Source organism: Triturus cristatus, chromosome 4_2 (assembly GCF_964204655.1).
Source record: "Triturus cristatus chromosome 4_2, aTriCri1.1, whole genome shotgun sequence".
NCBI classification, from domain to species: Eukaryota; Metazoa; Chordata; class Amphibia; order Caudata; family Salamandridae; genus Triturus; species Triturus cristatus.
The window spans coordinates 168,928,867-168,956,413 of NC_140586.1; the positions used below are offsets into that span (position 1 = coordinate 168,928,867).

The 27,547-nt window shown below is 46.5% G+C and overlaps 1 protein-coding gene across 2 annotated transcripts in view; it reads right to left on the reverse strand.

Annotated features, from left to right (window-relative positions):
* NEMP1 (nuclear envelope integral membrane protein 1) overlaps nucleotides 1-27,547 on the reverse strand; it is a 354,900-nt gene that overhangs the window by 271,321 nt on the left and 56,032 nt on the right. For both annotated transcript variants that reach the window (XM_085600970.1, XM_085600971.1), the window contains exons 3-4: nucleotides 3,525-3,744; nucleotides 231-303 (exon numbers count right to left, since the gene is read on the reverse strand). In XM_085600970.1, coding sequence (XP_085457096.1) covers nucleotides 231-303; nucleotides 3,525-3,744 — 293 coding nt within the window. The remainder of the gene's footprint in view (nucleotides 1-230; nucleotides 304-3,524; nucleotides 3,745-27,547) is intronic.

The following is a 27,547-nucleotide window of genomic DNA, read 5'->3' on the forward strand; positions in this document are numbered from 1 at the left end:
GCCCAGCCTGTATATGACAGCAGAAAAGGAATTAGCACCTCAATAAACATCAAAAGCAATTACTGTTGAGACCACTGGGAAAAATAAAAAAGCATCATATAATACAGCCATGGCATCACTTCACTCCGTCCCCATCAGTTAGCAAATTGTGATACACTCACGAATAAGATAAGATTATTGGAGGCAAATAAAAATACTCAACCACTTATTTTAGGACAATCAATACATACCGGCTCAGAGAGTCACCGTAAAAAAATAGCAACAGTCCCACGAGAAACACCAAGAAGAGGTATGGGTCGCTTTCTGTTGGAAAAAAAAGTAATTTTGCTTTTAATAACAAATTAATCATAAATCAAATAAGCATTATTCGATAACACGTTGTGTATCCTAAAACCTACATAAAAGTACATCACTAAGTTAAAAACATATCGTTAAAAAAGTCACAGGTCACTAAAATGAGAAAAATAAGAACACAGTGAATAAAAACAGGCACAGTCCTCCATGTTGGACAATAACATTTCTACAGCTGCTTCCTAGGTCTTATAACAGCCAATACATATTGTGACAATACAACAATATGTACAGGCTCGGTAGCGTTTGAAAATAGATAAAAGCTGGGCAACATTGCACAAATCCAAGTTGTTTTAGCAGCGGCTTAATAAAACTTGTTCTCAACTTTGTGTAAAACAAACAAAAAAACAGAATATGAATAGTACTTTGCTTAGAAACATTGTCACATGGACATAACGGGAGATCAGAGGCCCAATTATTAATATTTGTGATAGTCGTTAGATGGGGAAAATGCCCAGCCGAAACCTAGTCAGGACAAATCTGTCCCGATGGTTGTTTACTTTAGCTAGGTAAGGTTGCATATCATGGCTGGTCAGAATTAGCTGGTTCTTCTGCACTGCGCGTTTCATAATCTCAGTGGATAGCCTCAGATCCTCTAGTAGGGAAAAGCATTTTAATTTAAGAGCTTTTCTTTGAATACTGCTAGTAAGCTCCGGATGGTCAAAAAACTTGGAGGGTCCAATGTCGACCAAAAGGTCACGTACGAATCTGAGCCAAGGGATTTTTAAAGCTGATATAGATCTAAGACAGTCCTCTATAATAGAGCGATTAGGTGTAGTGTGTTCTGAGGACCAGATCTTATGCCAGAGCAAAACTGGCAGGACCTTAATCATATCAGTAAGGTATGGGACTCCCAATTCATGGGCAAATTACTATCAGACATGAAATTAGAACAGCATTGGTACACAGAGGACATTAGAAAGAAAGAAGTGCTACTTTCCAATTCCCGTATTACAGAGGATCCATCAGGCAGTCACAAGTTTAATTTTAGAATATAGAGACTGTTGGAAAGTGGTGAATTAGTAATGAAAGTGCTTTCATATGACGTGTTGGAAACAGTTCGAGACAAATGCTCAAATATAATAAATATAAAATTCCAATGTCCAAAGTGTTTATGCAAGACTATTACGAGACACGAAGCCAGCTCTTCTGTAAATAACATCAGGATGAAAAAGCGCCTGCAAGTAATTTCAGTACATTGTTAAATTCCAATGGAGACCACTGTTTCCACAATAGAACACTCCTTTTTACTTATGGAAAAAAAAGTTATGGTTGTTCAGGAGGAGGGAATCACCTAGGGCATTTAGAGGGGACCTTGTTCTAACTGCATTGCCTGAGAGGATATTGACAGTGATGCATCGCAAAGACAGTGTTGATGCTACTTTCTGAAAAAAAAACATTCATTCTTTTTAAGAGACACTGGTTAGGTCTAGTTATTTTTTATTTTCAGCTGGTCATAGGTCCAGACTGCTCTTCGAAGTAAATAGGACCTCACTCTTGGTTGATCATGCGAAATACATTTTGTCACTCAGTAGAGCACGTGATTCAGGCATGTTGTAGTGCTATTCAGGGGAGGGTGGCTGAATGACCTGCCCAATGGAAGAGGTTGTTTTTTGCACCCTCTGCGATTGGCCACAAACATAGAAATGGTAGTCTGCAATGAACAGCAGACCGCAATTCATGCATTTGCACTCCCAAAAATATATATATATATTTTTTAAAAAGAAGCCTGGAATTGCTGGTGCATTATTTTATATATAAAACAAAAAAAACTCCAGTTTGCAAAGACGGGGGGTGGTAGGGGGAGAAGACAGTGGTCACTGGTCCACTGCCAACAACCCTCATGCACGAGCCCACCCGACAACTCCCTAATAGGAAACTGTCCAACATGGACAACATCCCCTTTTGCAAATAGGTTACCACTTCCTTTGAGGAGTCTGTACTTTAATATGGTTTGGAGGCAAAATCGTTATTCATAATCATTCGGTAGACCCATCTTGCGATTCGGCAAGGGTTTACTATATCACAAAAAGAGTTTAGCACTTATTGAAAATCCCTTTTGCATGTGTAAACACTCTAATTTAGTGAATAGCAAGGTTTGCAAACTCAAAATCATTTAGTACACTGGGCCCACTGACTTTCAAGTAACAATTTGTAAATGGGTAGATTGCTGTGTGCCTTTAAAATAAGAATATATCACAACAATCTTAAGAGCTGAAAATACCCATGTCTGCACTTTACGTTCAGAAGTACTTAAAGATGTGGTGTGAGCACCATTTCCAATACTGTCACCACACTGCATTTAGGTCTGGCTTGACAGTACAGGAGTCTGAAGACATTGTTATGAACTGTTTGAATCTAATTGGGATTTGGCTCAGCCAGGGGAGTATCTCCTTCACCTTATGATATTAGATGTTTGATGTATAATTTCACCTTCTATACAGTATTAGCACTGCAGGTCATGATGGACTAGTTAACGTCTGAAGAATACAGTAAACCATCTCACATTGCATAATTTCATACATTCATTACATGCAGAAAACAAACCTTTATTTATAGGTTTTCCCCCCCACTGTAGCTGGCTTTATTTTAAAGTTCTAGTTAGGAAGTGTGAGCATTTCACACACACATGGACATGCTGATAAACACACACACAGTTGGTTTGGTTTGACAGTAGACATGCATGGAAACACAGGCAGACACTTTGCATATTAAAGTATTTGCCAATGCTTGGTTTTTCCAGAATCCGCAATAAAAATTGTCCGTAACTCTAGCAGCCACTCCTTCTTTCGAGCACACGTTTGTATTCGCATACGTTTGTATTCCACTGAGACCATGCATGCCAACTGCTCACTCCTGCATAGTGGGTGCATGTGTGGTAGGAGGAGGGCCTCCTCAGAATCATCCTGGTACCCTTTCTCTACCATTCTGAAATGGCAAATGAATGGTTGGTTGTTTCTAAAAACAGTAAAGTCATGACTATTTTTCCATTCTTTAAGAAATAGTGTTTTAAAAAGTGTTTTTAAACCAGAACCACAAATTCCATAGGGACACAATCTTGTAGAATTAATTCTTTCAATAGGTTACATTTGTTAATTTCAATAACAATTTAAAATTCAAACCGTAGACCTGTGTTACCCACAGCCATTGCTCGAATGCCAGCAGAATCTTACTTCGAAAGAGGAGAACACTGTAAGTGCCTTCCCTGTCGTCCAGGTGGACAGCAATACATGTTTCATTGCTGTATAAGTCTACGTTAATATATGTGTCATTTAGTTGCTCCTTCAAGAATGAATACATAAAGGTCCAAACATTAAATTCCTCCAGCTCTTTTAGCTTCTGCTCACTGTCCACCAGAGTCACTCGGATCATGCGGCTGCTGTTTACTCGGATCTGCAAAGCAGGAAAGAGAATACACTAATTGTAATTTAACATGGAAAGTATGTTCCAAGAACTAGATGCATTTTAAATGAAAAATAAAATAAAGTAACATTCTACGACATGTCAGTATTTGGTGGGGAGAGAGGACTGTGGTCTTGTGCAATTATTTTTGCTTTTTGGGCCGAACAGTTTCCTTCCCAAATGTTCCACACTCATTGCACTGCTTCCAACACAATGGTAAATCTCCAGTCTCTCCATCTGTCCATCTCTCTCCCCTCTTTCGTTACCTCTCCTTTTAGCACTCCACCTGCCTGTTCAATTCTTTTTTTGGACTCTTCTTTCAGCCTCTCTCTCTCTTTTGTGGCGTCTGCCTCACTAAGTCCCTCCTCGTCTTTCTCTCGGTCGGTCAGGTTTGCTCTTTCTTTTCTCCAAACTCAAACTATGGCTCAACTTCGTCGCATATCGCTTCCCTTTGGGTGGACAGATTTTCATTCAAAATGAGCTCATGGCCCAAACTCCCAAAGAAGAAGAATTCAACCATAACTAAGTCACCCAAAACCAAACCCGCTGAAAAATCTGCTAGAATTGATGATGTGCCAAGCTAAAGGTCTAGGACATTGCACTCTGAAACTAATGTACAAGCCAAGATCAACCCTTAGCTGATGGTCAGTAGGCCGACCATGAAAGTGTACCATTCTAGGAAGAGGAAGCAAGTAGAAGGGATTGCAAAGGAGGGGGTGGGTATTTGGAGTATTCCCCAGATATAATCTTCCAGCATACAAAGTTTGATACACGGTTCTAATTTGGTTTACTGTGATAACACGAATCATGCTTTTGTTTTGAACTTATGTGTGCTTACAGTGTGTCTGAGAACTTGGAAGCAGTTGTAAGAGAGAACGTCAGCATTACAATTAGTCGTAAAACAAATACATTAAAAATAAATTTTTTAAAAAACAAACATCAACTTACTTTTACTTTGCTAGAATAGTTCCAGGATCTCAAAAGAATAGCCTGATTAAGCCAGTGGCATATTTATGATTGCTTTATTGGACTATATAAAATACATACTAAATGTTGCTTGCCAACTACAGCCAAGACTGAAAAACACACACCCCCTACATTCAAGCACCTCACTCGCAATAATGACTAAGAATGTGGGGTCAGGGGATAAAAAAAAAAAAAAAAAAAAAAAAAAAAATCAAAAAGCATAGCCACGTCAAATGCTGTTTGCCAGACAACTATACAACAAACATCTATGCAGTTTAAAGCCTGGGGTGAACATCACAAGCATGTACTGGCATTGGTAAACTTTTTTTTATTGATAGTATATGATTGAACAAAATACAAGACAGAGAAAGGATAAGTCAGACATGCATTGTAACAAAACCCAGGGTACTTAGGGAAGCTACAGATGACAACTGTGACACGAATAAAATGTACTGTTGACAGTCCGTAAAGAAACTGGAGCATCACATACCCTCATTAAAATAGTTTAACCATTGGTTCCATTTTGTAGCATATTTCTTCTGTGTCCCATGAGCTTTATAAACAAGTCTTTCAGTCGTGGAACAGTCCGTGCCCCTAGCCCACTCCCCCATAATTCCTAAAATTATCACCCTATGCGCTAAAACACAACTTGCTCCCCACCATATTTCCCAGTGCAATGCTTACTAAACGCTAGCATTCTGTTGGGAGCAGGGCCTTATCACGAGGTAGTACATCCCAAGAGAAGAGTTGAACCGCTCACATAACCGGCAGAGATGGCAAATAGTTGCGGTGCAATCTTCACCTCCACCCAATCGCCATTATCTAGTGTACCTATATAGATTTCCCATATCTATCCCTCTCAATTTTTAATTAGGGTGAGGGGGCCATCTTAAGGCGATGGTCTACACTTATCTAAGTGAACTCATGGGGCTGCCACTTCCCATAGAAAGCCCATTAGATTGTAAATCTATAAAATGGTCGACGAGAGCTGAAATGGGTAGTTTTATGGAGTATGAAGGCAGCGTGGTATGGAGATTTTATACAAAGCACTCAGTCTTATCAGAGAAAGAGGGAAAGAGAGAGAGAGAGAGAGAGAAAAAAAAGAGGAGAGAGAGAGAGAAAAAAAAGAGGAGAGAGAGAGAGAAAGAGAGAGAGAAAGAAAGAGAAAGAGAAAGAGAAAGAGAGAGAGAAAGAGAGAGAGAGAAAGAGAGAGAGAGAGAAAGAGAGAGAGAGAGAGAGAGAGAGAGAGAGAAAGAGAGAGAAAGAATATATATATATATATATATATATATATATATATATATATATATATATATATATATATATATATATACACACATACACACACCCAGGATTTTTCTCCCGCTCCAATTTGTCTAGAATGGGGACCTTATACAATTCGCAGCATCTGTGCTAGTATCACTTAATTTCGATGCCCAAATACCAGTAAACTGTCTGCTTCTATCTGGATAGGAATGGGTGCAAGCAGAGGTGGCAGTCTACCACCAATAGGGGTGTGTATGAAGTTCCCCCAATTGACTTTGAGGCCAGAGGTATTGCTGGACATTTGTAGATTGTCCATAAGGCACAGAATGGAAGCTCTGGAACACTGAACTTATAACCATATCCCCTCTGCTTGTGCGTCTATGAAAATACATGCAGCCAATGGGTCTACAACTAGCGCGTCCAACAATGGGGAGAGGAGACAAACCTGCCAGGTGCCCCTTTTCACACAAAATGGTGCAGAGAGTCCCATTCACACAAAGCTGTGTCCATAATTCAGTCCATAGGATTTCCACAAAACTGCGAAAGTGGTATCCAAAGGTAAATTTCTCCAACACCTGATGCAGGTATGGCCAATGAAGCAAATACAATGTTTTATCTATATCCAACAATAGCAGCGCACAGTCCGCCGAGACTTTGTTCTCTGGTGAGACGCTGCAAGCAGTGTCTTATACTCCGGCCAGCGCTGAACCAATTTTAGTGGTGATGTACCAACGAGCTCACCACGCCAGCAAATTGTGTTGCTAATATGTTCGACTTACTGTTGATTAGAGAGATGGGATGGTAGAAGGAGAAATTGCTTGCATGTTTGGTGAGCTTGAGAATGACTGCCATTGTGGCACAGCGAAAGTTGCATGGTAGAGAGCAGGTCTCAAATACTCTTGCAAACAGGTTGCAGAGGTGAGGGGGGGGGGAAGTACATATTTTGAAAGTACTCATCCAAGTAAACCCAGCAAAAAATGTTCATGCATAAATACTGAAGAAGTCCAGCATAGCATGAAAGTTATAGTAGCTTTGAGATTTTAGATGATCTGAAAAAAGCAGGATGAGATTAACCTCAAGAGGCAGAAACAGTCAAAACATTTGAGTAACAAAGACGCAACAGAGTTGCCCACCAAGCATGAAATGACTGAATTTAATATATAGGTTTTACTGTTAAAGACTAATCCAAGCATAAACAGCTTTGTTCAGCTTCCCAGTTTGAGTGGTCACTAAAGAAAAGCAAACGTTGTTTTTTGAGGGATGAAATGACACCCAGCAAAAATTGAACTCTTCCTTACAAATACTGCGACAGTGAGCTCAGTTGTGGTGATATAAATTTCTGAAAACTGGGCATTCTATATTTTTTGCAAAGTCCCTAAAAGACACAGTTTGCATCAAGACTTTGGATTTTGGCAGTCTAGAATAAAAGCATCGAAGCTTAAAATGGGGTGTGTAATTGTAGGTGAATACCAGAGAGAGTGCCTGCAGGATCCTAGAAAGAGTCCACATTCATGGCAAAATATGGTAAGAGGGACCGGTATGGGCACACTAGGAAAACAATATATATTCACTGGAAAAAAACAAAAAGTTACAGGGACATTATAGTTAGGTCCAGATTTTACTCACACAAAACCGTACAAATTCAGCAGTTATACTTATCTCAAGTAACTATAACTTGTGCCCTTGGGTAACTAGAACTCACGCCCCCACAATGCACAGCCTTCTCATTGATAATTTCACTGTAAAGGTTGCAGTAATATTATCAATGATGTGATAGATGTCATGAGTGAGGTAATATTCAAGGTAATTAGCATGCATGGCGAGGCCTTGAGTTATAGTTACCTTAGGGCACAAATTGTAGTTACTTGAGATAACTGTAGCTGCAGAATTTGCATGGTCTTGGGTGTATAAAATCTGAACCCAACTATAACGTCCTTGTGACTTTGTTTTTTCAGTGAAATTGTAAGGTTTTAAAAAAATTCTATTTCCTAACTATAACATCCCTGTAACTTTTGGTTTTGTGTGAAAGATGCGAGTGACTGTGTGGGTCTATGAGGGGTGTATGATGGAACCAAACATTTCGTTGTAACGCACACCGTTACAACGCGACTGCCATTACCACCCATAACCTTTGCCACGCATATGCCTTTATCCACACATGCCTTTTACAACGAAATTTGTTATAAAGCATAAAAGGTAAAGACATATGCATGGCAAAGGTTTTTACAAGCAACTATAAGTATTTTACCGGTTAAGTTGAAACCCTATATTATATAATCTCCCACTGGCGGTCGCCAGTAGGTATTTATAGTTAGGACCCATTATCGATAGGAAATCCGCAACATTCTATTTAGAATAACTTTGGCGCCGGTTGACGAATCTTCGCGAAATTTTCAAAACTCGTGGCCCGCTCCGGTCAGCTCCTATCCTGAAAGTCTCGGGGTGATTCGTCAAGCGGGGCGGGGGTGGGGGGGGGGGGGGTTTGGGTCGCGAAAAAAAAGGGGGGGGTCCCAAAACGTGCTTTCTCCATGCAATTTTCCATAGGGACCTTTAGTCTCAGCTACAGCCCGAACTGCTGAACGGAATTACACCAAATTTGGCAGAAAGGTAGACCTTGGTTCAAAGTCGTGCCTTTTGCTTAAATGGTATAAATTCGTTCAGTAGTTCCTGAGAAAATCAAAAGTAAAATCACATATATATCTAGGCGGAGCCTAACCACACATCTCATCGTGAGATCTGATTGGCTGTCAGCACTTCATCCAAGAAGTGTTGGCAGCCATCTTGGGACCAATATACATGATAGCACCTCATTAAAAAGCATTGCAGTTAATAGAAGGTTTTAAGACTTTAGTTACATTATACATCATTTGTTGATGGTACCATACTCATTTTAGGAATTGTGGTATGTTCTAAGGTGATTTTACCATGTGAAAAAGCCATCTGCTGGGATATCATGAATCATGTTTGAGAGAAAATTATTTTCTCTGCTTTTCCCACAGAGGTTTGGAAGGTGATCTATAAGCTAAACTGAGAAGCATATTTTCTGTAAATTCACATTATCTTTCTCAGTCATGTGAGAATGAAGTCTGGCATTCGCAGTAAAACATGTACATTCAACAAGGGCAGAGACTGTCAGTTGATTCCTTTGTTTTCTACTGCAGCTTCCCAGAGTGTTCCAAAGAACAAGTAGAGCGCTAACAGTCCTACTTATGATAAACGTATGGCACACCTGAAGCCATCTTGATCGGAATAAAGTGGTAACTATTAAAACATTTAATTTAAAAAGGAACAAAATGAGGGGGTTCATTTTGCCATAAAAAGTATGATTAGTGCTGCTGAAAGAAAAATTAGGCCACATTTTGAGTGACTTCTCATATCCTCTTCTATTTCATTAAAAAATTCTGACATGCAGACTGAAACATGCACTTTCAATACCAGTAGCAGACTTCCCTGGTGAGCAGTAGCTTTACTACAGTGATCTAATGAGCAACTAGAGTGCTAACATTCTGAATTGATGGCAACTGTGTGACACATCTGAATGCCTTCTTGATGGAATCAAAGTAAAAAACTGAAAGTATTCCTACTGAAGAGACTGTAGTAAATGAGGAAATTAAGAAACTTTATAACAAATAAGTCTCCCAAGATGGCCACCAGAGACAAAAGAGCCCAAATGTAGCACAAATATCACCCAGATGTAGCCCAATTATAGCCCAATGACAAAATATCCCAGAGTGTTCTAAAGAACAACTAGAGCGCTAACAGTCTTACTTATGACAAAAGAATGGCACACCTGAAGCCATCTTAATTGGAATAAAGTGGTAACACTTAAAACATTTAATTTGCAAAGGAACAAAATGAGGGGCTTCATTTTGCCATAGACATTATGATTAGTGCTGCGGGCACATTTTGACTTCTCAAATCCTTTTCTATTTCATTAAAAAATTCTGACATGCAGACTGAAACATGCACTTTGAATACCAGCAGCAGACTTCCCTGGTGAGCAGTAGCTTTACTACAGTGATCTAATGAGCAACTAGAGTGCTACCATTCAGAATTTATGACAAATGTGTGACACACATTGATGGAACCAAAGTAAACAAGCATTGAAAATGCAATAGGTCTCGCCCTCGTTTAATCAATTCTGTTTGTAATTAGGTGGTTTTTTTTTTAGCTTTGCTTGTATTATTGTTTTTCAAACTTTCATGTACATAACATGCATATGTATGCATATATGTATGCATACATTTATATTTGTATTTATATAGATATGCAGATTATATATATATTCACTGAAAAAACCATAGGTTTCACACACGTTATAGTTAGGAATTAGCATTTAAAAAACCTTGCAAATTCAGTGAAAAAACCATAGGTTTCACACGTTATAGTTCGGTGGAAATTTTACTGATAAAAAACCAATGAAATTCCCCCGTTATAGTTAGTGCAGGCAACTATAACTCACGCGACCGCAATCCTCTGCTGATGACATATGTGTCTTTATGAAAAAAAAATATTTGTAATATATGTATAGCTAAAATTTAATGGAAGAAGACATGGGCAAATAAGTGTCTAAATACAGTATTAGCATCAACAGAAGATTGCGGTCGCGTGAGTTATAGTTGCCTGCACTAACTATAACGGGGGAATTTCATTAGTTTTTTTATCAGTAAAATTTCCACCTAACTATAACATGTGTGAAACCTATGGTTTTTTCACTGAATTTGCAAGGTTTTTTAAATGCTAATTCCTAACTATAACGTGTGTGAAACCTATGGTTTTTTCAGTGAATTTGTACGGTTTTTTAAATGCTAAGTTACTTTACGCCATTCGTGGCGTGCGCGCCCACTTAACGCAGTTCGTTCCGTGCGCGCACGGTGCGCTTCGCGCACCGTGCACGCACAGTGAGCACGTGGTGCGCTTCGCGCACCCACTTTACACAGTTAGTGCCGTGCACGCACGGTGGGCACGCGGTGCGCTACACGCACCGCGTGCCCACGTTACGCTAGATGGGCCATGTACGCACGATGCGCTTCGCGCACCGTGCGCACATGGAGGACATATGATGCGCTTCGTTGTGAAAGGTAATATTTTACTTTTTCGAAAAACAGTCATATGGCATGCACAATTGGTGCCCTTCGGGCACCATTTGCACAAGGGGTGGGGAGAGTATGGATATTTTTTTTTTTATATTAATTTTTACCGTACGCGTACGGTAAGCGTAATCGGCGAAATTATCGAAAAATTTTAAATTCCGTTTTTTACCTTGGGGGATCTTTGAGGACTCCCTCAACATGGCTAGGTGCTTAGGAGCTGTCTAAACAGCCCCTTTACATGTTTTTGGCCTTTGTTTTTTAACCCCCTCTCAGAGTGCGAGAGAGAAAATGGCGGCCGCTACTTCCTGGTTTCGACCGATTCGAATGTTTACTAAGATCTAACAGCCAATCAGAATCGCGCTCGCGCACGTCACCGTACGCGTACGGTAAGCGCACCGTAAGCTGGCTCAGATATATATATTGATTTAAAGGCTATTTTCTCAGAATCTACTGAACAGATTTACACCAAACCTACAAAAGGCACTTCCTTGACCTGTAGATTACCTCTCTGCCAAATTTCAAGGAACTCTGTTCAGCCGTTCGGGCTGTAGCTGTGTCTAAAGGTCCTATGGAAAAATGCATGGGAAAAACGCGTTTTGGGACCCCCCTTTTATCTCAGCCCCCGCTTGACGAATCCCCCCGAGACTTTCAGGGTAGGAGCGGAGCGTAGCGCCCCATTAGTTTTGAAAATTTCGCGAGGATTCGTCGACCGGCGCCAAAGTTATTCAAAATAGAATGTTGCGGTTTTCCTATGGAAACAGGGTCCTAACTATAACTACCTACTGGCGACCGCCAGTAGGTAATTTATAAATGTATGTGTATATATATATATGTGATCAAGGTTAATTTTCGAACCGAAACGCGTCAGACCGAACAAGCTAAATAAATCACGCATTTTGGCACTTAACTGTGGTCCGTCTCCGTCTTTGGCGCGAAGCTGCAGATGGACGGTGTAATTTGATATCTATATATATATATATATATATATACATACACACATACATATATATATATAAATGTATATGCATATATAGGAGTAGTAGAGAGTAGCAGAGAGAGTAGTAGAGAGTAGTAGAAACTAGTAGAGTGACTAGTAGAGAGTAGCAGAGAGAGAGAGTAGTAGACAAGAGTTGTAGAGAGTAGTAGAAAGAGAGTAGTAGAGAGAGAGTAGCAGAGAAAGAGTAGTAGAGAGAGTAGCAGAAAGAGTAGCAGAGAGTAGTAGAGAGTGAGTAGTAGAGTGAGTAGTAGAGAGACTAGTAGAGAGTAGTAGAGAGAGAGAGAGAGTAGAAGAGAGTAGTAGAGAGTAGTGAGCAGTAGAGTAGCAGAGTGTGAGTAGCAGAGTGTGAGTAGCAGAGTGTGAGTAGTAGAGAGTAGTGAAAAGTGAGTAGTAGAGAGAGTAGTAGAGAGAGTAGTGAAAAGTGAGTAGGAGAGTGAGTAGGAGAGTGAGTAGGAGAGTGAGTAGAGTGAGTAGTAAGGAGTGACTAGTAGAGAGTAGAGTGAGTAGTAAGGAGTGACTAGTAGAGAGTAGAGTGAGTAGTAAGGAGTGACTAGTAGAGAGTAGAGTGAGTAGTAAGGAGTGACTAGTAGAGAGTAGAGTGAGTAGTAAGGAGTGACTAGTAGAGAGTAGAGTGAGAGTAGTAGAGAGAGACTAGTAGAGAGAGACTAGTAGAGAGAGACTAGTAGAGAGAGACTAGTAGAGAGAGACTAGTAAAGAGAGACTAGTAGAGAGAGACTAGTAGAGAGTGAGTAGTAGAGAGTGAGTAGTAGACAGTGAGTAGTAGAGTGTAATGTAGAGTGAGTAGTAGAGAGATTAGTAGAGAGATTAGTAGAGAGATTAGTAGAGAGATTAGTAGAGAGATTAGTAGAGAGATTAGTAGAGAGATTAGTAGAGAGATTAGTAGAGAGATTAGTAGAGAGATTAGTAGAGAGATTAGTAGAGAGATTAGTAGAGAGATTAGTAGAGAGATTAGTAGAGAGATTAGTAGAGAGATTAGTAGAGAGATTAGTAGAGAGATTAGTAGAGAGATTAGTAGAGAGATTAGTAGAGCGATTAGTAGAGAGATTAGTAGAGAGATTAGTAGAGCGATTAGTAGAGCGAGTAGAGAGATTAGTAGAGAGATTAGTAGAGAGATTAGTAGAGAGATTAGTAGAGAGATTAGTAGAGCGAGTAGTAGCGAGTAGTAGCGAGTAGTAGAGAGAATGTAGTAGAGTAGTAGAGCGTGAGTAGCAGAGAGTGACTAGCAGAGAGTGACTAGCAGAGAGTGAGTAGCAGAGCGTGACTAGCAGAGCGTGACTAGCAGAGCGTGAGTATCAGAGCGTGAGTAGCAGAGTGAGTAGCAGAGTGAGTAGTAGAGTGAGTAGTAGAGTGAGTAGTAGAGTGAGTAGTAGAGTGAGTAGTAGAGAGAGTAGTAGAGAGAGTAGTAGAGAGAGTAGTAGAGAGAGTAGTAGAGAGAGTAGTAGAGAGAGTGTAGTAGAGAGAGTGTGTAGTAGAGAGAGTGAGTAGCAGAGAGAGTAGCAGAGAGAGTAGCAGAGAGAGTAGCAGAGTGAGTAGCAGAGCGAGTAGTAGAGCGAGTAGTAGAGCGTGAGTAGTAGAGCGTGAGTAGTAGAGAAATTAGTAGAGAGATTAGTAGAGAGATTAGTAGAGAGATTAGTAGAGAGATTAGTAGAGAGATTAGTAGAGAGATTAGTAGAGAGATTAGTAGAGAGATTAGTAGAGAGATTAGTAGAGAGATTAGTAGAGAGTAGTAGAGCGAGTAGTAGCGAGTAGTAGAGAGAATGTAGTAGAGTAGTAGAGCGTGAGTAGCAGAGAGTAATAGATAGTGAGTAGTAGAGTGAGTAGTAGAGTAAGTAGTAAAGAGAGTAGTAGAGAGAGTAGTGAGAATGTAGTAGAGTAGTAGAGAGTGAGTAGTAGAGTAAGTAGTAGAGAGAGTAGTAGTGAATAGTAGAGAGTGAGAAGCAGAGTAGTAGAGAGTGAGTAGCAGAGTAGTAGAGAGTGAGTAGTAGAGTGAGTAGTAGAGAGTGAGTAGTAGAGAGAGTAGTAGAGAGAGTAGTAGAGAGTGAGTAGTAGAGAGTGAGTAGTAGAGAGAGTAGTAGAGAGTGAGTAGTAGAGAGTGAGTAGTAGAGAGAGTAGTAGAGAGAGTAGTAGAGAGAGTAGTAGAGAGAGTAGTAGAGAGAGTAGTAGAGAGAGTAGTAGAGAGAGTAGTAGAGAGAGTAGTAGAGAGAGTAGTAGAGAGAGTAGTAGAGAGAGTAGTAGAGAGAGTAGTAGAGAGAGAGTCGCAGAGAGATTAGTAGAGAGTAGTAGAGACTAGTAGTAGAGAGAGAGTAGTATGGAGAGTTGTAGAGAGAGAGTTGTAGAGTGAGTAGCAGAGTGAGTAGCAGAGTGAGTAGTAGAGAGCAAGTAGAAGAGAGCAAGTAGTAGAGCGTGTGTAGTAGAGCGTGTGTAGTAGAGCGTGTGTAGTAGAGCGTGTGTACTAGAGCGTGTGTACTAGAGCGTGTGTACTAGAGCGTGTGTACTAGAGCGTGTGTACTAGAGCGAGTGTAGTAGAGAGTGAGTAGTAGAGAGTGAGTAGTAGAGAGTGAGTAGTAGAGAGTGAGTAGTAGAGAGTGAGTAGTAGAGAGTGAGTAGTAGAGAGTGAGTAGTAGAGAGTGAGTAGTAGAGAGTGAGTAGTAGAGAGTGAGTAGTAGAGAGTGAGTAGTAGAGAGTGAGTAGTAGAGAGTGAGTAGTAGAGAGTGAGAAGTAGAGTAGTAGAGAGTAATAGAGAGTGAGTAGTAGAGAGTAGTAGAGAGTAGTGGAGCGAGTAGTAGAGAGAGAGTAGTTGAGTGGTAGAGAGTAGAGAGTAGTAGAGTGAGTAGTAGAGAATAGTAGAGAGTGAGTATTAGAGAGTAGTGGAGCGAGTAGTGGAGCGAGTAGTGGATTAAGTAGTAGTAGAGTGAGTAGTAGTAGAGCGAGTAGTAGTAGAGCGAGTAGTAGTAGAGCGAGTAGTAGTAGAGCGAGTAGTAGTAGAGCGAGTAGTAGTAGAGAGAGTAGTAGTAGAGAGAGTAGTAGTAGAGAGAGTAGTAGTAGAGAGAGTAGTAGAGTGAGTAGTGGAGACTAAGTAGTAGAGACTAAGTAGTAGAGCGTAGTAGAGTGAGAACTAGAGACTGAGTAGTAGAGTGAGTAGTAGAGTGAGTAGTAGAGAGTAGTAGAGTGAGTAGTAGTAGAGAGTAGTAGAGTGAGTAGTATAGTAGAGTGAGTAGTATAGTAGAGTGAGTAGTATAGTAGAGTGAGTAGTATAGTAGAGTGAGTAGTATAGTAGAGTGAGTAGTATAGTAGAGTGAGTAGTAGTAGAGTGAGAGTAGTAGAGAGAGTAGTAGTAGTAGAGAGAGTAGTAGTAGAGAGAGTAGTAGTAGAGAGTAGCAGAGAGATTAGTAGAGAGTAGTAGAGACTAGTAGAGAGTAGTAGAGAGGGAGTAGTAGAGAGTTGTAGAGAGAGAGAGTTGTAGAGTGAGTAGCAGAGAGTAGTAGAGAGTAGTAGAGAGAGTAGTAGAGAGGGTAGCAGAGAGTGAGTAGCAGAGAGTGAGTAGCAGAGAGTGAGTAGCAGAGAGTAGTAGAGAGTAATAGAGAGTTAGTAGTAGAGAGCAAGTAGTAGAGAGCAAGTAGTAGAGCGTGTGTAGTAGAGTGTGTGTAGTAGAGTGTGTGTAGTAGAGTGTGTGTAGTAGAGAGTGTAGATGAGAGAGTGTAGTAGAGAGAGTGTAGTAGAGAGAGTGTAGTAGAGAGAGTGTAGTAGAGAGAGTGTAGTAGAGAGAGTGTAGTAGAGAGTGTGTAGTAGAGAGTGTGTAGTAGAGAGTGTGTAGTAGAGAGTGTGTAGTAGAGAGTGTGTAGTAGAGTAGTGGAGAGTGAGTAGAAGAGTGAGTAGTAGAGGGTAGTTGAGAGCGAGTAGTATATAGTAGAGAGAGTACTAGAGTGAGTAGCAGAGAGTGAGTAGCAGAGAGTGAGTAGCAGAGAGAGTAGTAGTGAATAGTAGAGAATAGTAGAGAGTGAGTAGCAGAGTAGTAGAGAGTGAGTAGCAGAGTAGTAGAGAGTGAGTTGTAGAGAGTAGCAGAGAGTAGTAGAGAGAGTAGCAGAGAGTGAGTAGCAGAGAGTGAGTAGCAGAGAGTAGTAGAGAGTCAGTAGTAGAGAGCAAGTAGTAGAGCGTGTGTAGTAGAGTGTGTGTACTAGAGTGTGTGTAGTAGAGTGTATAGTAGAGAGTGTATAGTAGAGAGTGTGTAGTAGAGAGTGTGTAGTAGAGAGTGTGTAGTAGAGAGTGTGTAGTAGAGAGTGTGTAGTAGAGAGTGTGTAGTAGAGAGTGTGTAGTAGAGAGTGTGTAGTAGAGAGTGTGTAGTAGAGAGTGTGTAGTAGAGAGTGTGTAGTAGAGAGTGTGTAGTAGAGAGTGTGTAGTAGAGAGTGTGTAGTAGAGAGTGTGTAGTAGACAGTGTGTAGTAGAGAGTGTGTAGTAGAGTAGTGGAGAGTGAGTAGTAGAGTGAGTAGTAGAGGGTAGTTGAGAGCGAATAGTAGAGAGTAGTAGAGAGAGTAGTAGAGAGAGTAGTAGAGAGAGTAGTAGAGTAGTAGAGAGAGTAGTAGAGTAGTAGAGTAGTAGAGTAGTAGAGAGAGTAGTAGAGTAGTAGAGTAGTAGAGTAGTAGAGTAGTAGAGTGAGTAGTAGAGTAGTAGAGAGTGAGTAGCAGAGAGTGAGAATTAGAGTGGTAGAGTGAGAAGTAGAGCAGGAGTAGTAGAGCGAGAGTAGTAGAGCGAGAGTAGTAGAGCGAGAGTAGTAGAGCGAGAGTAGTAGAGAGAGAGTAGTAGAGTGGTAGGGAGTAGCAGAGAGTAGTAGAGTGAGTAGTAGTGAGTAGTAGAGTGTGTAGTAGAGAGTGAGTAGTAGAGAGTGAGTAGTAGAGAGTAGAGAGAGTAGTAGAGAGTGAGTAGTAGAGAGAGTAGTAGAGAGAAGTAGCGTGTGTAGTAGTTTGTAGTAGAGAGAGTAGTAGAGTGAGTAGTAGAGTGAGTAGTAGAGTGAGTAGTAGAGCGAGTAGTAGAGCGAGTAGTAGAGCGAGTCGTAGAGTGAGTAGTAGAGAGTAGCAGAGAGAGTAGTAGAGAGTAGTAGAAACTAGTAGAGTGACTAGTAGAGAGTAGCAGAGAGAGAGAGTAGTAGACAGAGTTGTAGAGAGTAGTAGAAAGAGAGTAGTAGAGAGAGTAGCAGAAAGAGTAGCAGAAAGAGTAGTAGAGAGACTAGTAGAGAGTAGTAGAGAGTGAGTAGTAGAGTGAGTAGTAGAGAGACTAGTAGAGAGTAGTAGAGAGAGAGAGTAGAGAGTAGTAGAGAGTATAGTGAGCAGTAGAGTAGCAGAGTGTGAGTAGCAGAGTGTGAGTAGCAGAGTGTGAGTAGTAGAGAGAGTAGTAGAGAGAGGTGTAGAGAAGTAGAGAGTAGTAGAGAGTAGTAGAGAGAGTAGTGAAAAGTGAGTAGGAGAGTGAGTAGGAGAGTGAGTAGGAGAGTGAGTAGGAGAGTGAGTGGGAGAGTGAGTAGGAGAGTGAGTAGGAGAGTGAGTAGTAAGGAGTGACTAGTAGAGAGTAGAGTGGGAGTAGTAGAGAGAGAGTAGTAGAGAGAGAGTAGTAGAGAGAGAGTAGTAGAGAGAGAGTAGTAGAGAGAGAGAGTAGTAGAGAGTGAGTAGTAGAGAGAGAGAGTAGTAGAGAGTGAGTAGTAGAGAGTGAGTAGTAGATAGATTAGTAGATAGATTAGTAGAGAGATTAGTAGAGAGATTAGTAGAGAGATTAGTAGAGAGAGTAGTAGAGAGAGTAGTAGAGAGAGTAGTAGAGAGAGTAGTAGAGAGAGTAGTAGAGAGAGTAGTAGAGAGAGTAGTAGAGAGAGTAGTAGAGAGAGTAGTAGAGAGAGTAGTAGAGAGAGTAGTAGCAAGTAGTAGAGAGAGTAGAGAGAATGTAGTAGAGTAGTAGAGCGTGAGTAGTAGAGTGAGTAGCAGAGAGTGAGTAGCAGAGCGTGAGTAGCAGAGCGTGAGTAGCAGAGCGTGAGTAGCAGAGCGTGAGTAGCAGAGCGTGAGTAGCAGAGCGTGAGTGTTGGAGGGAGGACCACCGGGGAGTCGGAGGGACTACTCCGGGCACCTTCCTACCGCCAAGTTATAGCCGAGTGCCGCTGAGAAGCCTCCGAGGAGAGGTCCTTCTCCTATAATCGTACTAGGCCCAGTAACACCACCACACAGGACTACGTATCAGTTGCTTATCTTGGTTCTTTATATAAAAAGGAGTACGTTTCAATATTTACAATGGGATCGAGTGATCCGGTAAGAGTCTCAATGTTCTTGGAGGGATAGGGTAGCGGGACAGTCTTGGTACCAGTCAGGTACGGGAAGGCTCTGCGCCAGACCTTGGGTGCTGGTCTCAGAGCGGCTCGGACGTGGAGAGCCGCGACGGCGTCTGCAGGGCTCAGGTGGTAGTTCCGCTTGGATCGAGCCGCGACACAGTCAGCAGGGCTCCGGTGGTAGGTCCGCTTCGGTCGAGCCGCGACAAGGTCAGCTGGGCTCTGATGGTCTGTTGCAACAAGGTCGGGCCGCGACGGCGTCAGCAGGGCCCCAAAGGTTTGTGAAGGTCTTGTAAGCACGATGGAGCCGCGACGTCGTCAGCAGGGCTCAGTAGGTAGGTTCAGGAAGAGTCTCTCCGTAGGGTCAGCCGCGATCCGATCGGCAGGGCTCTTGACTCCGGGATACAACTGTCATCTAGTTGTCGGGTCGCCCCAGATATAGGTCGAGCCCTTTGATGTCCGGACCCTTGCACCCAGGAGGGCGGAGAGGCCGGGTAGGGCGCGGCCAGACGCCCAGCAGGAGAGGCGCCAGGCCCCAGAGATCTGTGGGGCGATCGCACCTAGGTGTGGAAGGACGGTTGGGGGTCCCATCGATACTGCCCTCCGCTGGGAGTGGGAAGGGCTCACGTGGTATCCCCCGGGCCAGGGGTTGGCGCCTCGATGTCGGGCCTCGCTGGGACTGAGGCCGGGTAGAGCAGGGTCACGGAGGTGGTCACGTGGAGTGACGTGTAATCCAAGATGGAGGAGCCCCGAGGTGCATGAGACCTCGTGCGGCGGAGCGAGGGGGAACAGGACCACGCCACGAAGCCGGCTCCAACACGCGTCCCCCCCAGCTGAAGGCAGCGAGAGTCACCCATCTCCTTGGGGGTTCTCCTCGCCGAGGCGGAAGAATCGGGACAGGCCGTCAGCATTGGCGTGGTCGTTGCCGGGCCGGTGTTCCACGGTGAAGTCCATCCCTTGCAGCGAGATGGACCATCGCAACAGCTTGGGGTTCTCGCCCCGCATTTGCATGAGCCACCGCAAGGGTCGGTGGTCAGTCTGGACCCTGAAGTGGGTGCCGAAAAGGTAGGGCCGGAGCTTCTTGAGGGCCCATACCACAGCGAAGGCTTCCCGCTCGATGGTGCTCCACCTCTGTTCACGTGGCAGCAGTCGGCGGCTGATAAAGGCCACAGGTCGGTCGTGGCCCTCGGCGTCCATCTGGGAGAGGACCGCCCCGACCCCATACTCTGATGCGTCGGTCTGCACCACAAACTCCTTGCTGTAGTCAGGGGCCTGTAGCACCGGGGAAGCACACATGGCTGCCTTGAGGGCTTCAAAAGCGGTCTGACAGCGGGGCGTCCAGTGCACCACCTTGGGCTGTTTCTTGGAAGTGAGCTCCGTAAGGGGGCCCACGATGCTGCCATAATCTTTAATAAATCGCCGGTAGTAGCCTGTGAGGCCTAAGAAGGCCCGGACAGCGGTCTGGGTTGCGGGGGGCTCCCACGCCTGGATGGCATCGACCTTCAGCTGGAGGGGCGCTACCTGGCCACTCCCCACCTGGTGGCCCAGATAGGTCACAGATCCTTGACCGATCTGGCACTTGCTGGCCTTAATTGTGAGCCCGGCCCTTTGGAGAGCGGCCAGGACTTCGTGGAGGTGTCCCAGGTGCGCGGCCCAGTGGTCGCTGAAGACTGCAATGTCGTCGAGGTAGGCCGCGCTGAAGGCTTCTAGCCCGGCCAGGACCGTGTTTACCAGCCTCTGAAAGGTCGCTGGGGCATTCTTCATACCGAAGGGCATCACCCGAAAGTGGTAGTGCCCATCGGGGGTGGAAAACACGGATCGTTCCTGGGCGCCGGGAGTGAGCTTGATCTGCCAGTACCCAGCGGTGAGATCAAAGGTGCTCAGGTAGCGGGCGGCCCCTAAGCGATCGATCAGCTCGTCTGCCCGGGGCAGGGGGTGGGCATCAGTCTTGGTGACTGCGTTCAGGCCCCGGTAGTCTACACAAAATCGGAGTTCCGGAGAAGTACCGGGGGCGGCGGCCTTCGGCACCAAGACCACCAGGCTGGCCCACGGGCTGTCTGAGGGCTCAATGACTCCGAGGGCGAGCATCTTGGCGATCTCGGTCTGTATGCAGGCCCGGACTCGGTCAGGTACTCGGTAGGCGCGATGTCGCACAGGGGGGCTGTCCCCGGTATCCACGTCGTGTACGCACCAGGGGGTCACCCCGGGCGTGAGAGAGAAGAGGGCAGCGAAGGGTTGCAGCAGCCTCCGGCAATCATGGCGCTGTTCTGGGGTCAGCGTGTCGGAGAGGTGGACTCCCTCCAAGGAACCGTCTTGGCCCGAGGACCCCAGGAGGTCTGGCAGGGGCTCGGAGTCGCTTTCGCCCCCATCATCAGTAGCCAGCAGCAGGCTTAGTTCAGTTCGGGCAAAGTGAGGCTTGAGCCGGTTGGCGTGCAGGACCCGGAGGGGGTTCCTCGGGGACTCCATGTCGACTAGGTAGGTGACGGGGCTCTTCCTCTCAACCACCTTGAAGGGCCCGGCCCACTTGTCCTGCAGGGCGCAGGGGTCCACGGGTGACATGACCCAGACTTGCTGGCCTGGCTCGAACTCGATGGTCGAGGCATTTGCGTCATACCAGCGCTTCATGTCTTCTTGGCTGGCTTCGAGGTTGGCTTCTGCCAGGGCCCGGAACTTCCGAGTCTGGTTCCGCAGGGTCAGGAGGTACCGGTAGACGTCGGGGGGGGGGGCATCTTGGACGTTCGCTTCCCAGCCCTCCTTGACCAGGCTGAGGGGCCCTCGGACGGGGTGCCCATACAATAGTTCGAAGGGGCTGAAGCCCAGGGATTTCTGTGGTACCTCTCGATAGGCGAACAGGAGGCAGGGCAGCAGGACATCCCACCTCCTCCGCAGGGGCTCTTCCAGACCTTTGATCATCCCTTTTAGGGTCCTGTTGAACCGCTCGACCAGTCCGTTCCCCTGGGGGTGGTAAGGGGTAGTGAATCTGTAGGTGACCCCGCATTGTTGCCAGAGGGATTTCATGTATTTTGAAATAAAGTTCGTACCCCTGTCGCTCACCACTTCTCGGGGGAACCCCACCCTGGAGAAGATGCCCATCAGGGCCCGGCCCACCACTGGAGCTGTCACAGTGCGGAGTGGGATGGCCTCAGGGTATCGGGTGGCGTGGTCGACCAGTACCAGGATGAAGCGGTGTCCTAGGGCGGTTCGGGGGTCGAGGGGCCCCGCGATGTCGATCCCCACTCGTTCGAACGGGGTGTGGACGGCTGGAAATGGTTGGAGGGGGGCTTTAACTCGACCCCCCGTTTTTCCGCTAGCCTGGCAGGTCTGGCAGGACCGGCAGTGGTGGTCCACGTCTCTCCGCATTCGGGGCCAATAGAAATGGGTCACTAGGCGGCTGTAAGTCTTGTCCCGCCCGAGGTGTCCGGCGAGGGGCACGTCATGCGCCAGGTTCAGGAGGAACTCCCGGAACCGGAGGGGAACCACCAACACCCGGCCGGCTCCCAGCTCGGCGACTTTCTGCTCGCTGTATAGTAAGTCATTGTCCCAATAGACCCAGTGGGTTCCCGTGGGGTCCCCCGAGGCCTGGGCGGCCGCTTGCTGTCGGGCCCCCTCGAGGGACGGGCAGGCCTTCTGTTCTTGCTGGAATTGTTCGCGGGTGGGGCCCCCATCGTGGCGCCACTGAGCCAACTCGGGGATCTCGCTGAGGGAGGCGGCCTCGTCGGGAGACAGTTCGGATGGCCCGGCTTCATCGTCAGGTTCCTCCGTGCCGGAGGAGGGTGATAGTTCCGGGCCCGTAGGCTGGTCGGTGGCCGCGGCAGCGGCGGGTTGGGCGGTCATGGACCGGGTGGTGGCGCAGGCCCACTCGGGCAGCCCTAGCATCCCCAGATGCTCTCGGCGCTCCACCTGGGCCCAGGGGGAGCTCTCTAGGTCATTCCCCAGGAGGCAGTCCACGGGGGCGTCGTCGCGGACGGTCACTTTTAGGGTGCCGGACACTCCTCCCCACTCGAAGGGGATCCTGGCCATCCGGCACATGCTTTTGGTGTTGTCCGCGGTCCGGACAGGGCATAGGACATGTGGCAGGATTTGTTCGGGGGTCACTAGGTGGCAGTGGACAGCGGTCACGCTAGCCCCAGTGTCCCGGAGGGCTTCGGCCCGTCGTCCGCTGATGGTGACCCACTGCTGGTACTTCTGGGTGTTGCTTGGGATGGCCGCTCGGGGCACCATTTCTCGGGAGCCCAGGCAGACGAGCGACATGGCCGCCGGTTCCCACTCGGGGGACCCGTCCTCGCGGCTTTCCTCCTCTTCTTCTCCCTCCCCCAGGGCAGCGGCGGCTATTTGTCGGGGAGGGGGCCCAGCGGTCCCGTTTCGTCGGTTCACGGGGCAGGCCGGGTCGCTTGCATAGTGGCCGGTCTGCTGGCAGCCGAAGCAGGTCACGGGTGGTCGGGGTCCCGGTCGGGCGATGGGGGTCCCCCTTCGGCCCAGGGTCGGGGACGTGTGGTTGGCGACTTGGCCTTGTGGCGGGCTTCTGGGCGGTCCGGCCGGGAATTCTCGGCTGCGGTGGGACCCCCCTCCTCCGCCCCGCTGGCGAGGAGGTCCCGTGGTACTCCGTTGGTAGTCCCCCACGGGGTTCCGGGGACCCTTGTGTTGACCCATCGGTCTGCTTCGGCGGCGAGCTTCCGGGGCTCGGTCAACTTGCTGATTAGGAGGTGTTGCCTTAGTTCCACAAAGCAGTTGTTGGCGAGGTGCTCCCAGACAATGAGGTCGAACAGTTCATTGTACGAGGTGACCTTGCTCCCTTTTATCCACCCTTCAAAGGCCCGGCTGAAGAAGTCCACGTACTCGACCCAGGTGGTACCGGGGAGCTTCTTGCAGTCCGGGAAGCGCTGCCGGTACATCTCGGCTGATAGTCCGTAGCGGGTGAGTAGGGCTTCCTTCATGTGATCGTAGGAGGTCATCACTGCGTCGGGGAGTTGCAGCAGGGTATCACGACCCTCGCTGAGGAACCTCCCCCATAGGCCGGCACCCCAATCCTTCCGGGGTACCCGATGGGAGGTCATGGCTACCTCGTAGGCTCGGAACCACTGCTGGATGTCGTCGTTCTTGTAGTACTCTTTGACGACATCCTTGGGGATATGAACCTTTGGCTCGGTCAGTGGCAGAGTGTCCCGGGCGTGCTGGTCTCCCCCGTTTTGGATTTCAGTTCGAGTTCTTTGAGGCTCCTCTCATGCTTGAGGGTTAGCCGTCTCTCTTCAAGTTCTCGATGCCATTTCTTTTCCTCGATTTCCTCCTGCAGCCGTAGTTGCTCCAGGGCTATTTTCTTCTCCGCTAGCTGGAGCTCGCCGTCCAGCCGGAGTCGTGCGAGGTCCATTTCGTGTGCCCGGACCCTCTCTCGTTCTCGTATTTCTTCGTGGGATAGGCTGGCTTCGGGAATGCCTCGCCCCCCATCCGTCGGGGTTGTGGTCGGCAGGTTTTCGTTCCGGGCCGAGGTCCCTTAGGTGCGGGGTGGAGTGGCCTTAGCTTCGGCCCAGGCTTTCAGGGCTTTCTGCATTTCTTCCTTGGTGCCCAATCCCGTGGTTGGGATCCCTTTGTCCTTGCAGAATTGTTTTAGTTCTTTGTGGGTGTATTCTTTCAGTTTTTCCAGCTGGAAGGTTGCGGCCACGGTTGCTTCTTGGCCGTCCATGGTTCCCTTTTCTTTTTTCCGTCTGGTTAGGTAGTGGGTGCGTTACTTGCTTGTACGATTGCGTCTGGCTCGGATCCCGTCGCTGGCCACCAAATGTTGGAGGGAGGACCACCGGGGTGTCGGAGGGACTACTCCGGGCACCTTCCTACCGCCAAGTTATAGCCGAGCGCCGCTGAGAAGCCTCCGAGGTGAGGTCCTTCTCCTATAATCGTACTAGGCCCAGTAACACCACCACACAGGACTCCGTATCAGTTGCTTATCTTGGTTCTTTATATAAAAAGGAGTACGTTTCAATATTTACAATGGGATCGAGTGATCCGGTAAGAGTCTCAATGTTCTTGGAGGGATAGGGTAGCGGGATAGGGTAGCGGGACAGTCTTGGTACCAGTCAGGTACGGGAAGGCTCTGCACCAGACCTTGGGTGCTGGTCTCAGAGCGGCTCAGACGTGGAGAGCCGCGACGGCGTCTGCAGGGCTCAGGTGGGAGTTCCGCTTGGATCGAGCCGCGACACAGTCAGCAGGGCTCCGGTGGTAGGTCCGCTTCGGTCGAGCCGCGACGAGGTCAGCTGGGCTCTGATGGTCTGTTGCATCAAGGTCGGGCCGCGACGGCGTCAGCAGGGCCCCAAAGGTTCGTGAAGGTCTTGTAAGCACGATGGAGCCGCGACGTCGTCAGCAGGGCTCAGTAGGTAGGTTCAGGAAGAGTCTTTCTCCGTAGGGTCAGCCGCGATCCGATCGGCAGGGCTCTTGACTCCGGGATACAACTGTCATCTGGTTGTCGGGTCGCCCCAGATATAGGTCTTGAGCCCTTTGATGTCCGGACCCTTGCGCCCAGGAGGGCGGAGAGGCCGGGTAGGGCGCGGCCAGACGCCCAGCAGGAGAGGCGCCAGGCCCCAGAGAGCTGTGGGGCGATCGCACCTAGGTGTGGAAGGACGGTTGGGGGTCCCATCGATACTGCCCTCCGCTGGGAGTGGGAAGGGCTCACGTGGTATCCCCCGGGCCAGGGGTTGGCGCCTCGATGTCGGGCCTCGCTGGGACCGAGGCCGGGTAGAGCAGGGTCACGGAGGTGGTCACGTGGAGTGACGTGTAATCCAAGATGGAGGAGCTCCGAGGTGCATGGGACCTCGTGCGGCGGAGCAAGGGGGAACAGGACCACGCCACGAGGCCGGCTCCAACAGCGAGTAGTAGAGAGTAGTAGAGAGAGTAGTAGAGAGAGTAGTAGAGAGAGTAGTAGAGAGAGTAGTAGAGAGAGTAGTAGAGAGAGTAGTAGAGAGAGTAGTAGAGAGAGTAGTAGAGAGCAGAGAGTGAGTAGCAGAGAGTGAGTAGCAGAGAGTGAGTAGCAGAGAGTGAGTAGCAGAGAGTGAGTAGCAGAGAGTGAGTAGCAGAGAGTGAGTAGCAGAGAGTGAGTAGCAGAGAGTGAGTAGCAGAGCGTGAGTAGCAGAGCGTGAGTAGCAGAGCGTGAGTAGCAGAGCGTGAGTAGTAGAGCGGTAGAGTGAGTAGTAGAGAATAGTAGAGTGAGTATTAGAGAGTTAGTGGTAGAGTGAGTAGTAGAGTGAGTAGTAGAGTGAAAAGTAGCGAGAGTAGCAGCGAGAGTAGTAGAGTGAATAGTAGAGAGAGAGAAGTAGAGAGTGTGTAGTAGAGAATGTGTAGTAGAGAGTGTGTAGTAGAGAGTGTGTAGTAGAGAGTGAGTAGTAGAGAGTAGTAGAGAGTACTAGAGACTGAGTAGTAGAGAGTAGTAGAGAGTGAGTAGTAGAGAGAGTAGTAGAGAGTGAGTAGTAGAGTAGAGAGAGTAATAGATAGTGAGTAGTAGAGTGAGTAGTAGAGTAAGTAGTAGAGTAAGTAGTAAAGAGAGTAGTAGAGAGAGTAGTGAGAATGTAGTAGAGAGTGAGTAGTAGAGAGAGTAGTAGTGAATAGTAGAGAGTGAGTAGCAGAGTAGTGGAGAGTGAGTAGCAGAGTAGTAGAGAGTGAGTAGTAGAGTGAGTAGTAGAGAGTGAGTAGTAAAGAGAGTAGTAGAGAGACTAGTAGAGAGTAGTAGTAGAGAGAGAGTAGCAGAGAGATTAGTAGAGAGTAGCAGAGAGATTAGTAGAGAGTAGTAGAGAGTAGTAGAGAGAGAGTAGTAGAGAGAGTAGTAGAGAGTGAGTAGCAGAGAGTAGTAGAGTAATAGAGAGTGAGTAGTAGAGAGCAAGTAGAAGAGAGCAAGTAGAAGAGAACAAGTAGAAGAGAACAAGTAGAAGAGAACAAGTAGAAGAGAACAAGTAGAAGAGAGCAAGTAGAAGAGAGCAAGTAGTAGAGAGCAAGTAGTAGAGAGCAAGTAGTACAGCGTGTGTAGTAGAGCGTGTGTACTAGAGAGTGTAGTAGAGAGAGAGAAGTAGAGAGTAAGTAGTTGAGAGCGAGTAGTAGAGAGAGTAGTAGAGAGTGAGTAGTAGAGAGTGAGTAGTAGAGAGTGAGTAGTAGAGAGTGAGTAGTAGAGAGTGAGTAGTAGAGAGTGAGTAGTAGAGAGTGAGTAGTAGAGAGTGAGTAGTAGAGAGTGAGTAGTAGAGAGTGAGTAGTAGAGTAGTAGAGAGTAATAGAGAGTGAGTAGTAGAGAGTAGTAGAGAGTAGTGGAGCGAGTAGTAGAGAGAGAGTAGTTGAGTGGTAGAGAGTAGTAGAGTGAGTAGTAGAGAATAGTAGAGAGCGAGCATTAGAGAGTAGTGGAGCGAGTAGTGGAGTAAGTAGTAGTAGAGCGAGTAGTAGTAGAGCGAGTAGTAGTAGAGCGAGTAGTAGAGAGAGTAGTAGTAGAGCGAGTAGTAGAGAGAGTAGTAGTAGAGAGAGTAGTGGAGACTAAGTAGTAGAGACTAAGTAGTAGAGCGTAGTAGAGTGAGTACTAGAGACTGAGTAGTAGAGTGAGTAGTAGAGAGTAGTAGAGTGACTAGTAGTAGAGTGAGTAGTAGTAGAGTGAGTAGTAGAGAGAGTAGTATAGTAGAGTGAGTAGTATAGTAGAGTGAGTAGTAGTAGAGAGAGTAGTATAGTAGAGTGAGTAGTAGTAGAGTGAGTAGTAGTAGAGAGAGTAGTAGTAGAGAGAGTAGTAGTAGAGAGAGTAGTAGTAGAGAGAGTAGTAGTAGAGAGAGTAGTAGTAGAGAGAGTAGTAGTAGAGAGAGTAGTAGAGAGAGTAGTAGTAGTAGAGAGAGTAGCAGAGAGATTAGTAGAGGGTAGTAGAGAGTAATAGAGACTAGTAGAGACTAGTAGAGTGACTAGTAGAGAGTAGTAGAGAGAGAGTTGTAGAGAGAGTAGCAGAGAGAGTAGCAGAGAGAGTAGCAGAGAGAGTAGCAGAGAGTGAGTAGCAGAGAGTGAGTAGCAGAGAGTGAGTAGCAGAGAGTGAGTAGCAGAGAGCAAGTAGTAGAGAGCAAGTAGTAGAGTGTGTGTACTAGAGTGTGTGTACTAGAGTGTGTGTACTAGAGTGTGTGTACTAGAGTGTGTGTAGTAGAGTGTGTGTAGTAGAGT